The 15,546-nt window shown below is 37.3% G+C and overlaps 2 protein-coding genes across 2 annotated transcripts in view; one reads left to right on the top strand and one right to left on the bottom strand.

Moving 5' to 3' along the window:
- Positions 1 to 7,934, bottom strand: part of eIF2gamma (eukaryotic translation initiation factor 2 subunit gamma) — a 41,013-nt gene extending 33,079 nt beyond the window's left edge. The window contains exon 1 of the mRNA XM_068393904.1: positions 7,785 to 7,934. Within this exon, the coding sequence (XP_068250005.1) occupies positions 7,785 to 7,820 (36 nt within the window). The 5' untranslated portion in view covers positions 7,821 to 7,934. The remainder of the gene's footprint in view (positions 1 to 7,784) is intronic.
- Positions 7,935 to 8,733: 799 nt separating this feature from the next.
- Positions 8,734 to 15,546, top strand: part of LOC137658375 (protein O-linked-mannose beta-1,2-N-acetylglucosaminyltransferase 1-like) — a 30,457-nt gene continuing 23,644 nt past the window's right edge. Inside the window, exons 1-2 of the mRNA XM_068393048.1 lie at positions 8,734 to 9,309; positions 14,481 to 14,557. Of these exons, the coding sequence (XP_068249149.1) occupies positions 9,105 to 9,309; positions 14,481 to 14,557 (282 nt within the window). The 5' untranslated portion in view covers positions 8,734 to 9,104. The remainder of the gene's footprint in view (positions 9,310 to 14,480; positions 14,558 to 15,546) is intronic.

Genomic DNA, 15,546 nt, shown 5'->3' with positions numbered 1-15,546 from the left:
GTCATCTTCCTTGGACGTGATCTCGATGTCTCTCGGGAACTGTTGGAAGAATAGGAAAATGGGCAGCCTCATTATCCTGGATGAGAGATTGAGTGCCCGGTCTCTGATGAGACCAAGTTCTGGTACCAGGTGGTGAATACGTCTCTGATGAGACCACGTTCTGGTACCAGGTGGTGAATACCTTTACCTCGTACCAGTCAGAACTGAATAGAATCTTGGTACATACCGCTATCGTCCTAATGTACGTGAGGAGAGATTGTCGGAGATGCACAACTCTATTGATCGATCAACTTGGACGATGTTTTCTACGGACAAAGTAGCAATACACGGTCGAGGGCACTGCATTCTGTACAAGACTGAGAATTTTTTGAGCTGACATTTCTTCCCACTAGCGGAGATTTTTCAGAGGGCATTCGTCTCATTACAGGACTGAACACGGGTGCAAAAAAAGGCGTGTACCAATATTTTTCCTGTTAAGGAAGGACGCTTGGCAAGCACTGCTTCCATTTCTCTTCTAAAAGAGACAAAGATCATCCAAGAAGGGTGGCACCCTTGATCTAGACTGACAGTGCTTGCGCTGTTCCGTAAGAGAGGTGCACTTATCAATGATTCTTCCCGTCATGGGGTTACTCCCGGCATGTATACAGACACCTTCCTAGAATTAAAGTTCCTGGTGCTGCATTCTCAACATTAAGATTTTGTTCAAACAAATCGAACATAAATAGTTGCTCGACCTTACGCAGTGCATCTGCTGTACAATGTTTATTGTTGCCAAGGTTCAGACCAGGCAAGCTATGCCTCAAACCTTCAGGGGCACTGAAGTGCCAATCAATGGAGACCTTCCCACCCTCGACTGGGACTCTGGTTGCCCCAAAATAGGTCAATACATTTTCAGAGAAGAGATAAGATCTTAATAACAGTTCATTCTGTTTCTGGATTTTCTGCCTCTGCCTGAAAGGTCTATCATGTCCAAGGACTTATCCTCCCTCAGATGGAGAGAGGACTTGATTAGGTTGTAAGGGTGATCTCGGGGGTTTCTCATTTACTCTCTCGTCCTATGATCGAACCTAGACTATATCCTGAGGTAGTTAAAGCAGTTGCTAAAGGGCTTGCTTTCTCCTTAACCCAGGAGGTGCTCTTTGTTCTCCCACAAGTTTTGGGTAACAAGGCAGATGCCTGTAACTTGGAAGGGCTCGCGGGATAACTATGGGAAGACCTGTGGAATTGACTTGTCCTTGGGCTGTCTGTCTGAAGAGATTGAGGAGTCACTATTATGACGTAGAGGAGATTTCTACAGTATTTGTCTTTTCCAACTAGTTGTTGGGTTGAAGTGTGTCTCTTTACTGGAACGTCGGAATCCCATATGGTATTGATCTCCCTGTCATTAAAGGGGTAACTTAGGATATGAGACAAAGGAGTCAACTCCTCAACTATCCTCACACAATAAGACCTGTCTCATGCTAAGTGATTACAGGAGGTTCTCGCTGACAAACAATCCTGTGTAGGATGATCGTGTGACGGTCACGAGAACCCTTAATGCGACACAGCCTGGCACTGGGGGAATGAGAGCACTTAGCGGACCCTGTTTGGGAAAACCTAAAACTTGGAGAGCGCAAATGTGACTTCTTTAAAGGTGTATGAGTGCGCAATGACCTCCCTATGAGTGGGGATCTAGTGTGTGAGATCATAGTTCATGGTGATCCAGTGAGTAGGGTTCTGATTTGTAGAGATCTAGCAAGCGGGACCCAATGCATAAAGTTCTGGTTCATGGAAATCTAGTGCTAGGGATCTGGCTTTTGGGACTCAGCACGTGGAGGACTAGCACGTAGGGATTAAAATCATGGGGTTATAGCTTGTGGAGATTTTGCACACGAATTCTTAACGTACTGTACAGTACGAGGTTTCTTAGCATGGAGACCAGCACACGACGGAGCTACAAGTGGATTTATTGTCTGCACGAGCTATGCACGTGGGGACTTGGGGAGAGAAGCTCTTAAGTCTCTTGCATTACAGTGAACCCTCGCTACTTCGCGGTTCGACCATCGCGGATTCACCACTTCGCGGATTTTTTTCATAACCCATGTATATACATATATCGCGGATTTTCCGGAAATTTAGAAAAATCCGCGATGTGACCGATGGTGCGAGATTGGAGAAAGTAAGGAAAATTGAATCATGATTGATTTTCAATATAAATGAAACTTTGAGGAGCAACAAAGATATCATTTGTTAGAGAGATAGAGAGAGGTAAGGAATGGGAGATAGTGAAAAGTAGCCCACAGAGAGAGAGAGGTAGAGGTAGAGAGAGAGAGAGAGAGAGAGAGAGAGAGAGAGAGAGAGAGAGAGAGAGAGAGATAGGTAGAGAGAGAGAGATAGGTAGAGGTAGAGGTAGAGAGAGAGAGGTAGAGGTAGAGAGAGAGAGGTAGATGTAGAGAGAGAGAGGTAGAGGTAGAGAGAGAGAGGTAGAGGTAGAGAGAGAGAGGTAGAGGTAGAGAGAGAGAGGTAGAGAGAGAGAGATAGGTAGAGAGAGAGAGAGAGGTAGAGGGGGGTTTAAATGTAATAAACAAAAATATTTGATAGGTTATAACACATTGGTGCTTATGTAATATCAACTGTATACTGTAGACGGTTTGAATAAGTTAAGAAATGGTATAAACGATACTTTGTTAGTGTATTCGTACACACTCAAGAGCGGCAGCTAGATGACAGCTGATCTAATCACAGTCAAAAGTAAAAAAAAAAGAAGTCAACAATGCTCGATTTTTAAAACACACCCGAAATTTAAAAACAAAAGTACACGCTTTCTTAATGTGCAATTAACTATTTAAAGAGTGGCAATTTTCTAGAATAAAATGATTTTTCCCAAAAAATAGTGGTTTGCTGATGAAATCGGATGCCGTATTCTTAGCTATGATTGAAATGGGTGTAGACTCGGCCTAATTTTTTCGTTTCGTATTTAATTGACACTAAGAAAACTAATTTTAGTTTCTTCATCTAAATGTAAGTATTGTATAACACGGAGGGAGAGAGAGAGAGAGGGAGAGGAGAGAGAGAGAGAGAGAGAGAGAGAGAGAGAGAGAGAGAGAGAGAGAGAGAGAGAGAGAGAGAGAGAGAATGAATCAGCTGTTGTAATCAAATGGCGTGTTTTTGTTTCGTGAGAATTTCATCGCCACGACTATAACAACAACATACTGTACTGAACTTTACTGTATTATACAGACTACTGTAATATGATAAAGTAAAATATTTGTAATCTATTTTATATGAAATGGGGCTATTTTTTTTTTTTTTTAAATTTACATTTACGTATGTAAAACAACTCTCTCTCTCTCTCTCTCTCTCGTAGATTGTTTTCCTGCTTTGCTACGTATGTATGATTTTATATAGATACGGTAAATAATATTTGTAATAACATATTTTATAAAAGCTTTTACTGTAATATCATTATTTATCACTTTCATCATGCTCGTTAAATTCCTTAGTTTGTTTACTGAGCGTACTTTATGACGCCATCGTTTCAGGCGGCATCATAAAGAAAAACATTTCATATGGAAGTCCTAAGAAAAATTAAGTAAAACATTGGTAATAACAAAATCAACATCTGTACTGAATAATCAATATAATCGATGCAAAACTAACCTATCCACAGATGTGTAAATGCGTTTGTTTCTTCATTATGATCAGAGAAACGTAAACAAAACATTGATTGCCATTTTTTATCGTGCTTTTTGGCGTGTTTAGGAAACGCATGATATAAAGTCGCCTTTAATATTTGTGCCTGTTTTAGTTTAGGGTACTGTAGTACATGCATTAAGTGTTCTGTACATTAAAGGGTAGTTTGTTAACAGTACTACGTACAAGGGAAGGTTTTAAAAGTCTGAATATACATGTTAAATAAATAGGTAAATATGGTGTCACTACTTCGCGGATTTTCACCTATCGCGGCCGGGTCTGGAACCTATCTACCGCGATAAACGAGGGTTCACTGTACTAGGTGCTTTAAGGAATGATTAGGTGCGTGAAGATGTAAAAGGGTGACAAGGCAATCATGACTTGTAGGACCATCCTTTGAAGATCATGCACTAGGTATTTATGCATGTGAAGAATCCTCACAAGGGGATCTTAGGCATACAAGTACAAGCGAGTGTGAAGAGGTCGAAAAGTCCCTCTCGCTCTCCACGCTCTCCTAAATCTTGCCGTCTCACAAAGCAAGCGAATGACGTGTATCTGAATATGGAACAGAGGAGATTGTCTCTCTAGGAGACATAGTACTAACCCCATCACGCCTACATGAAGGGGAAGCAGGAGCAAGTTGGGCATATGTAAGACGAGAGGCACAAGACTCCCAGGCAGAGAACAAGGTCGAAGGAATCGGGCTGGAAGGGTGAGGTCAATTCTTCCCATTCTTAAGTTGTCTTGTTTAAGGATTTCATTGCCAAAGACAACACGGCTACAGAAGGCGAGGATCAGCGAACAACTATATCTTTAGTAGGCTGGTCCTAGATGGAAGGGGTCACGTCACGCACTACTACCGCTAGAGCGACAGAGAGAGAAAGCACACCAACATTAGACTTGGAAGTCATAGCAGAAACGAAAGTTATGTTTTGTTAGCACCAGGAGTACATCCATATTGCTCGGTGGCTACTCAGTGTGCTAACTCAGGGAGAGGCTTCCCCGCAACTAACCAGTAACTGCTGATACCTGACCAAAAATTTCAAAGCGGAGTTCCAGCTTCACTGAAATCTCATTCATATTAAAAGACAAGGGTTTGAACTGTATCTGCGTAGTAACAATTAGCTAGTTTGAAGCAATCTATTCAATCATGTTATATCCAATGTCCCAACAAATATTGCACTGTCATTATCATTAACACTTGACAGGTACAACCCTGTATGGAAAAACAAAATGCTACAATCCCAAGGGCTTCAACATAGAAAGTAGCCCAGTGAGGAAAGGAAATAGCAGATAAGTTATAAGAAGTAATGAACAAAAAATTAAATTTCAAGATTTGTAACAATGCTTATAATACATGTCATATATAAAGTATAAACATGAGACTTATGTCAACCTTTTCAAAATTAAAACATTTGCAAAAAGATTGAAGTTCCAAATGTCACTAAGTTTTTTGCAAGTTCTTTTATTCCAGGGCCAATTTTAATAAAAAAAAAAAATAAATAAATAAAAGACAATTCTGAAGTATAATGTAGAAAAATTTGCCCAGGTCACTTATTTACCAAGGCCCGTGGGTCATTTATCGTGACCTGCACTTCCAGAGATACTGCTACCTGACAGTGAACTACAGTACTTCATTCAGTTTGTGTCCACTGAGAACTGTCGGGGCTTTAGTAGTTCGCTGGGCCAGACTGGGTTGTAAAATTTCAAAAGTTGTGACTAAAAGTTGTATTTTAAAAGGGAAACAAACACAAGAACACTACCTAACTTAAGGTTCCCAACCTAACCTAACCTAGGACCCATAACCATATGTATCCGGGCTGCAACGGCGTCAATGACTTTAGATGTCAGGATGCCTGAAAACTTTAAATCATTCATTCTGGGCTGCAATACATCTTATGCAACTGTATCCTTAGCTTTTATGATCAAGTCTCATCCCTGTGTTTGCTTCCCAACCAGCTTCACTCCTGGCAAGGTAACACTAAATCATATTTTGTAAATAAAACTAACTTTATATTATTGTATTTCTGACTAAAATAAACAACTCCCCATAAAGAAAAAAGATTTGACAATAAGAAAGTTTATACCTGTCCCAACGAACTACATTCACCCTAAAACGTCATATCCATATTATAAACAGAACATCTGTAGCAACACGAGTCGGCGAGCGACTACAGTGCTTGAAGAACCACTCGTACAGAGGCTATGGCAGTATCCAAGACTACAGAACAATGGTTTGATTTTGGAGTGCTACGGCTCGAGCGAAAAGTGCATCAGACAAGAATATAGATGTTAACTAAAATACATACGAGGAGTTGGGCCCTGAAGACTACTAACACGTAACAAGTAAGTAAATCTCATACTTCTCCATTCTGCATTGGGATCAACCACACCCAAGATGCAAGAACTTCCATCTTTGCAAATCAAACAATTTCAAAGCTTAGGCTTAACCAGCACAGGCGTAAGCCAGAGAGTTACAAAACATTGTCCTGTGAAATGATGTACTTTCATTCACGTGCTCTATCCTGGGGTATTGTGTAGTGGTCAGGGTAATACTTCGAAAGAGTCCTACCCAGTCATTACCATTTGTCAGTACATGGGAGCTCAATGTTTATCTTTTAACGCGAGCGAAGCAACGCACGGCGTAGCAAAAACCATTAGATTTTGGTAATATTTCAAAAGAGTCCTTATTGGTTTTTGCTCTGCCGTGAGCTCGTTTCGCTCGCGAAAATAGAAAAACATCAAGCTCCCCATGTAAGGCTGATGTGACCACAGTGTACAATCACCAAATACCGACGGTTTAACTTTCATCGGTACAAATGGATGAGGCAGATCATGAAGTTCTCTAGTCTTGGATAGTGCCACAACCTCTGTACCATGACCATGGTCTTCCACTGTCTTAGGTTAGAGTTCTCTTGCTTGTGGGTACATTCGGGCATACTCTCCTATCCATTTCTCTTCCTCGTGTTTTGTTAAAAGTTTTTGTAGTTTATATAAGAGATATTTATAGTTGTTGTTACTCTTAAAATATTTTATTTTCCATTTTTCCTTCCCTCACTGCACTATTTTCCCTGTTGGAGCCCCTGGGGTTATAGCATCCTGCTTTTCCAACTAGGGTTGTGGCTTAGCAAGTAGTAGTAGTAGTAGTAGTAGTAGTAGTAATAATGGATGGGTGGAACTCTATCGAAATATTGTAGTAATCTATGCCAGTAAAGACATAAAACTATCTTTATCAGTTAGGTTAGATTTTGATAAGTTAGGTGCAATAATTTTTACTTTATTTTGGGTGTATGTATAATAGCAGCCACCCGTATGTATTATTACGGCTAACTTAGAATACGGAAATGTAAGGGGGAGAATCGCAGGGGGGGGGGGGCATTAGCCCCCATTAGGTAAGTAGGTAAGGACACGGCTTGTAGATTAGCTTAGGGGGGAAAGTTTGTGTTAGTTGATGTCCATTTTTAATCCATACGGGAGGAACTGGCCGCTGATATACAAAGGCTCCGTTTTTACTTTATTTTCTGTGACCCAAACCACGAAGAAGGGCTCCAAACTTTGATACAATAAAGTCTAATATATATTGCAATCATACACATAAATTTGCCAAATAAATCAAAATAAATATTGCCAAATAGTTAGGTACTTCCACCATACGCCCCTGTCTACCTAAAGCTATAAGGCCTCCAACAGAATAAGTTTATATTTTTAACGGGAAATCTACATATACTTGGTTTAATATAAGATTCTGAAAGTATAGAAAGTCTTGTACAATTATTAATCTAAATACGACAAATGTGGAATTGAAAAACCACATGCAACGAAAAATTTTGCTCGTTTCTTTGTTACTATAAATTACAATATGATTAAACGCCTTTATGAAACCAAACGCATTTCATCTAAAACCATGTCTGTCTTTATTTAATTAATCGTCAGAGAACGTGTAAAGTATTCAAATGATTAAGTTATAACAAATACTTTCTACTTTTTTGACAGCTGGACCAAGAGTCATACGGACAGGCCGATCAAAGTTAAGGCTTATTCAAGCTTCTTAGGCTGATTACGGAACTTACATAAGTAAAACATTATGTTAAAAGTGCTCATGAGATACATACCAAGTTTTTAAGATCTTGTACCGCTAAGTTAGACATATCTGAGGTATTTATTATTTCCCTCTAATCTCCATCACACTCTAATGTGTACAGACCGGGCCAAAGGACTCGTTTTACGAAATCCGGGCGATAATTCTGTTTATTATTTTGACTTAAGTTTGCATTATAAGCTTAATATTGCACTCAAATAAGAATCCAGTATTTACGTATTGCAAATCTTTTAAAAATAAATAGAATATGTTCATCATTTACTTCTAAAATAGAAATTAAATTTATTTGATTGCAAGCGCTGCTGCCCAATAAGCTAGTTGCCGAGCTTATTTTAGGTTGACATGCGGTATCCGTATGATAAAATGTGCATTTTAATGGAATGTTGAATGCATGATGTTTTGTATGAAATAGACACTGAAATTACTATTTTATTTCATGGCTGTGTAAAATTTGAAGAAATCCCTCTTTTTCTATGCAAAAAATCTTGTCAAACTTTCTGATGCAACATGCCACCATGAAGTATGAAAAGCATTCACGGTCAAAACTAAATTGTGGAAATAATTGTGAATTGTATAATAATTTATTAGAATTAATTTTATTGTGATTTTGCATTCTTTATCGTTGGATTAGTTTTTATTTTTCATACAGATCTGTGTATAACTAGATATAATGTTAATCAATATTAATAGATAAGTCCTGTATTGTTTTTTCCCCCTTTTGCAATTACATTTCACGTATGTAAATGAATTATTATTATGTGTAAAAATTACACTAATATGCATTTATGTAATGCAGCCAAGTCTATATGCTAATTTTGTTTTAGTTATATATAGCCTTTAGGCATTAACTTAACGTAGCAGGATAAAGGTGCTGATATTTTACACGTTTTCAACCTCGTAGTTCGCTTCTTCGTCGTGTGATCCCCATGGCACTTTCAGTTGCATTAAGATGTCCTCTCGGAACAGGAAATGAATAATTGAATACCCCCAGAATCATCAATGTTCTGAAGGCTGAGGGACGTCCAGTTTTCTCTAGTTTTCGTCGTCCCACCCTCTTAGGGCGCGAATATCAAGTGGTAGTCATTTACCTAATTCAAGATATATCAAAAAAATCTATTTGGTATAAATGTTAGTAAGAATGGATTTATTTCGACTGTGTAATTATATATCGTTGATTCAATGTGGAACGGGTTTACTAATTCAAGATGTTTTAAAATTGATGTTTACAATTGGTTTTAAAAATGACTGAAATTTTGCTTTATACACTTTACGAATTGGAAATTTTGTACAATGTCTATACTGAACTGTAAGCTTCACTGCCAGTAGAGGTGGAATGAAGGTTTTGTGTCGCCTTTCAGGGGTGTTATTTAAAAATTATGGTGATAAAAAGAGAAGTTTTCTTCAGAAAATGATGTTTCCCGTGATGGTGTTATTGTTGACAACAGAGTTTCCTGGTGTCAGAACTGTGTCAATATCACTGTCATCTTCGTCAGTCGCTGCTTCTAATATTCCGCTGAAACATTACAAGAAAATTGCTGGTAAGTCATAATAACATTAAGGGTTGTTTTCTTGGTCCTATGTCACACGTAAAAGACTTGTGCCCTGCGAGTTTGTTTGTCATATGCAATCATAAGTATTTAGAGTACCTTATGTATTAATCTATCTTTATTCTAAAATCCGTGCCTTCATAAGCTTTCACGATTAAAAATATCTACAACTTCTTGAAAGCCAAAATTATCAGTACTGACATCTAGTTTGAGCTTATTATTATTATTATTATTATTATTATTATTATTATTATTATTATTATTACCTGCTAAGCTACTACCCTAGTTGGAAAAGCAAGATACTATAAGCCCAGGGGCCCCAACAGGGAAAATAGCCCAGTGAGGAAAGGAAACAAGGGAAAATAAAATATTTTAAGAACTAACATTTAAATAAATATTTCCTATATAAACTATTCAAATTTTAACAAAACAAGAGGAAGAGCAATAAGATAGAATAGTGGCCCCGAGTGTACCCTCAAGCAAGAGAACTCTAACCCAAGATAGTGGAAGACCATGGTACATAGGCCATGGCACTACCCAATACTAGAGAGCAATGGTTTGACTTGGAGTGTCCTTCTCCTAGAAGAGCTGCTTACCATAGCTAAAGAGTCTCTTCTACCCTTACCAAGAGGGAAGTAGCCAATGGACAATTACGGTGCAGTAGTTATCCCCTTGGGTGAAGAAAAATTGTTTGGTAATCTCAGTGTTATCAGGTGTATGTGGACAGAGGAGAATCTGTAAAGAATAGGCCAGACTATTCGGTGTATGTGTAGGCAAAGGGAAAGTGAACCGTACCCAGAGAGAAGGATCCAATGTAGTACTGTCTGGCCAGTCAAAGGACCCAATACCTCCCTAGCGGTAGTATCTCAACGGCAAGACCTGGAGCCTGCCTACAGTACACCTGTGTATTATTATTATCATTACTAGCCAAGCTACAACCCTAGTTGGAAAAGCAAGATGCTATAAACCCAAGGGCTCCAATAAGGAAAAATAGCCCAGTGAGGAAAGGAAATAAGGAAATAAATAAATGATGAGAACAAGTTAACAATAAATCATTCAAAAACAGTAACAACGTCAAAATAGATATGTCATATATAAACTATTAACAACGTCAAAAACAGATATGTCATATATAAACCATAAAAAGACTCATGTCAGCCTGGTCAACATGAAAACATTTGCTCTATTCTTGCACCCAGAAATGGTGGAGGCTCCACCTGAGAGTTTTTCTAGGTCTTGCATAGAAATATTAATGAGGTCATTTTTTCTTTTGATGCAGTTTTCCCCTTACAGATAGAGAAGGGGGAGAGAATGATTTTCATGCTTGAAGAAGGTTCTCGATCCATATCCTTATTCTGAGCAATAATGTACTGACGAGAAAAGAGGGACAAATCTTTTCCTTGAAAATATCCTCCGACTGCTTGCTCTTCCTTCCCCTTTGATGGAGATTTGAACAGACGAGGAGTTTCTCTTAAGCTTATGGATGGACTTCCTTTGATCAGTGATGATATCCTTGCTGTAACTGTCGTATCAAGCCTTTCCCACTAATATAGTCTGCACAGATGTGACTACTGATTCATCATGTGTCAATTGCAATTTGCTCACTTCCTTCAAGGAATGGATTACTCATTTCATTGATAACTTGAATAAGGTCCCATCAAGAAATGGATTACTCATGTCATTGATAACTTGTATAAGGCCCCATCAAGGAATGGATTACTCATGTCATTGATAACTTGAATAAGGTCCCATCAAGGAATGGATTACTCATGTCATTGATAACTTGTATAAGGCCCCATCAAGGAATGGATTACTCATGTCATTGGTAACTTGTATAAGGCCCCATCAAGGAATGGATTACTCATCTCATTGATAACTTGAATAAGGTCCCATCAAGAAATGGATTACTCATGTCATTGATAACTTGTATAAGGCCTCATCAAGGAATGGATTACTCATCTCATTGATAACTTGAATAAGGTCCCATCAAGAAATGGATTACTCATGTCATTGGTAACTTGTATAAGGTCCCATCAAGGAATGGATTACTCATCTCATTGATAACTTGAATAAGGTCCCATCAAGAAATGGATTACTCATGTCATTGGTAACTTGTATAAGGTCCCATCAAGGAATGGATTACTCATGTCATTGATAACTTGTATAAGGCCTCATCAAGGAATGGATTACTCATGTCATTGATAACTTGTATAAGGCCCCATCAAGGAATGGATTACTCATGTCATTGATAACTTGTATAAGGCCCCATCAAGGAATGGATTACTCATGTCATTGATAACTTGTATAAGGCCCCATCAAGGAATGGATTACTCATGTCATTGATAACTTGTATAAGGCCCCATCAAGGAATGGATTACTCATGTCATTGATAACTTGAATAAGGCCCCATCAAGGAATGGATTACTCATGTCATTGATAACTTGTATAAGGCCCCATCAAGAAATGGATTACTCATGTCATTGATAACTTGTATAAGGCCCCATCAAGAAATGGATTACTCATCTCATTGATAACTTGAATAAGGTTCCATCAAGAAATGGATTACTCATGTCATTGATAACTTGTATAAGGCCCCATCAAGAAATGGATTACTCATGTCATTGATAACTTGTATAAGGCCCCATCAAGGAATGGATTACTCATGTCATTGATAACTTGTATAAGGCCCCATCAAGGAATGGATTACTCATGTCATTGATAACTTGTATAAGGCCCCATCAAGGAATGGATTACTCATGTCATTGATAACTTGAATAAGGTCCCATCAAGGAATGGATTACTCATGTCATTGATAACTTGAATAAGGCCCCATCAAGGAATGGATTACTCATGTCATTGATAACTTGTATAAGGCCCCATCAAGGAATGGATTACTCATGTCATTGATAACTTGTATAAGGCCCCATCAAGGAATGGATTACTCATGTCATTGGTAACTTGTATAAGGCCCAGTGTTTGTTCATGAAATGTCTTCTGTGCAGACAGACTTTCTTCAATGTGCTGGGGTTAGTCTTCTTAGATTGAACTGTATTCTTGCTCAAATTCAGGGAGAAGACATGCATGCTCAGGTTCAGCAATTCATGCACTTTTTGAAGGCCCATGGATGTTCTGTCAGGCCAATGGCTCCAGGGCCCTTAACAAGTTCATTGTTCTGTACATGAGCCTGATCAGTTGTAATGTTGAAGAACTTTTTGGCTGCCTTTCAAACACCCCGGTTTCCTCTGACAGCAAACATTCCTCTTTGTTTGTTGGAGGCAAGCTCAACATGTTCCAGATATGTATTGGTACCCATCTGGTATAATTTGGATGTTTAGTGGAAAGAACCATGGTGCCTGTATTTTCAGAGTCAATATTAAAAGAAAAAAATTCTCAGTGAGCACAGATGAAGGTCAGTCCCAGGATTTCTATCTTCAGGATGGTGACTTTTCATGATCATATATTATTTCAAGTCCTCTTCTGTTCTAGATTTGGGTGTTGCACCGGCAACTCTCTTTAGGTAGGCATCATGTTGCAGCTTGGAGTATGAGAGCACTGACTTTGTGGGCATGTCTGGGTCTCAATAGGTGAGATGCCTTCAGAAATGATTCAGGTGTGATAACAGGCTATATCTGCCTGTGTTATTGCTGTTACCCATCAGATCCATGGCAACATATTGGTCTTTACCATGTGTGGTAGAACCAATGAAATCGAATGAATTTGACAAGAGCACATAGTGGAACATCTAATGCTATTACTGGAATCTGTTCAGGGTTAAAGAATTTGTTGCAATAACTGTAAACCTAACTATAATCGTGACAACACTACTTGTTGAAGCCTCTTAAATATTTTGTGACGCCCATTTCTGATAACTTGATGAGTCATTGCACATATCATGAAATCTATTCTAGCTTTAATAAGCAGCCATTATAACTCAATCATTCTAGTCTTATGTAGTGTCACAGCTTTTCTACCGTGGTCTTCCACTGTCTTGGAGTAGAGTTCCCTTGCTTGGGGGTACACTCGCACGCTTTTCAGTCTTGTTTCTCTCCCTCTCTCTCTTTTTTTTAAGTTTTTATAGTATACAGAAGAAAGGTCTATCTTAATGTTGTTACTGTTCTCAAGATATTATATAGCGTTCATTACTTCTTTTGTAGTTTATTTCCTATCCTCTCTGGGATATTTTCCCTGGTGTATAATAATAATAATAATAATAATAATAATAATAATAATAATAATAATAATCAGCAGCAGGCTATAGGCGTAATCCATTCTCGGGATGGAACGTCTTTTATCCATCTTGCTTCTCTGTTTATTTTTTATAACATTTTAAGTTGTAGGTCTACTTTGGGTAAACATTTAAATGGGTTTGCTACGATCTTTTTTTTTCATTTCATTTGTAAATATTGAAATGTGATAAGATTATGAATTATATGTGGTATGAAACTCCACAATTCTTTAAATGTTCAATAAGTTTAACTGTTTCTGAATGTAATATATTTTTCATACAAAGCTGGGGGTTTAAGTCGCGAGGAAACTATGTTGTTTCTCTCTCTAAAAAAGAAGAAGAAAAATAGTATAGTTGATTGGATGAAAACGAAAATAAGGATAATCTTCAAAATAATAAAAACCAGGTTTTTCATCGGAGAAATGTCTTATATAAAGAAATTAAAAAAGATTTATGACATCCTTAGTATCCGTGATCCGTTTTCTATGTTGTCTCAGTTCCATTGGCAGAGTTTTGCAATTTATGAAAGTCACCATCTGGTCGTTTTAGCCGTGTGTGTGTGTGTGTGTGTGCTCTTGATATATAATTTTTTTTTCTTTTGATAGGTAGAATTGCAGATTCGCAGCTGTGCCCTTTTAGCTCGGAAAAGTTTCCTGATCGCTGATTGGTTGGAGAAGATAATTCTAACCAATCAGCGACCAGGAAACTTTTCCGAGCTAAAAGGGCACCCCTGCGAGTCGGTGCAAATCTGCCTCGCTTAAAAGAATTGACTATAGTATCTAATCTACTTATTTTACCTGGGAGAGAACCATAGTTCTATTTGCGCATTCTGTTTTATTACTCTGATGGTCTTTTTAGCCTCAACAATATTATTCATGTAAGTGGCAATCAGTCAATTTTGTTTTTTTAATTAATTAATTTTATTTTTTTTTTTCAGAGTTGGAGAAAATTAGTTTTACAATTACAGTTCTTATGAATCATGATACTCTAGTTATCAGTAATCAACAGCAGAAGGTAAGAGAACCCATTATTATTATTATTATTATTATTATTATTATTATAATAATAATCATTATTGTTGTTGTTGTTGTTGTTGTTATTATTATTACTATTATCATTATTATTATTATTATCAGTATTATCATTATTATCATTATTATTATCATAATTATTATTATCATTATTATTATTATCATTATTATTATATTATTATCATTATTATTATTATTCTTATTCTTATTATTATTATTATCATTATTATTATAATAATAATCATTATTGTTGTTGTTATCACTACTATTATCATTATTATTATTATTATTATCATTAGTATCATCATTGTTATTTTCATTATTATTAGTTTAGCTATAATCCTAGTTGGAAAAGCTAAGCAGGATGCTATAAGCCTAAGGGCTCCAACGGGGAAAATATCCCAGTTAAAAAGGAAAAAAGGAAACATGCTGTAGATTAGTGGGCCTGAGTGTACCTTCAATCAAGAGAACTCTAACTCAAGATAGTGGAAGACTAGAGAACAATTATTTGATTTAGGAGTGTCCTTCTCCTAGGAGAGCTACTTAACATAGCTCAATTAAGTCATTTTTACTTTTATCATGTGGAAAGTTGCCACTGAACAATTATTACAGTGGAGTGAAGAAGAATTGTTCTAGTTAGTGGTGTCACGCGTATGAGGAAAGAGGAGAGTGCGTAAAGAATAGGCCAGACTATTCGATATATGTGTAGATAAAGGGGGGAAAATGAGCCGTAACCAGAGGGATGCAATGTAGTACTATCTGGCCAGTCAAAGGACTCGTAGCTTATAGCATCCTGCTTTTCCTACACTAGGGTTGTAGCTTGGCAAATAATAATGATAATAATAATAATGATGATGATGATGATGATGACAATAATAATAATAATAATAATAATAATAATAATAATAATAATAATTAACTCTCTAGCATAGGTTCATGAATGATCATAGCAGTATCTTCATATTATATCAT

Source organism: Palaemon carinicauda, chromosome 19 (assembly GCF_036898095.1).
Source record: "Palaemon carinicauda isolate YSFRI2023 chromosome 19, ASM3689809v2, whole genome shotgun sequence".
NCBI classification, from domain to species: Eukaryota; Metazoa; Arthropoda; class Malacostraca; order Decapoda; family Palaemonidae; genus Palaemon; species Palaemon carinicauda.
Note: the sequence above shows the minus strand (reverse complement) of the source record. Positions and strands in the feature narration are given on the sequence as shown.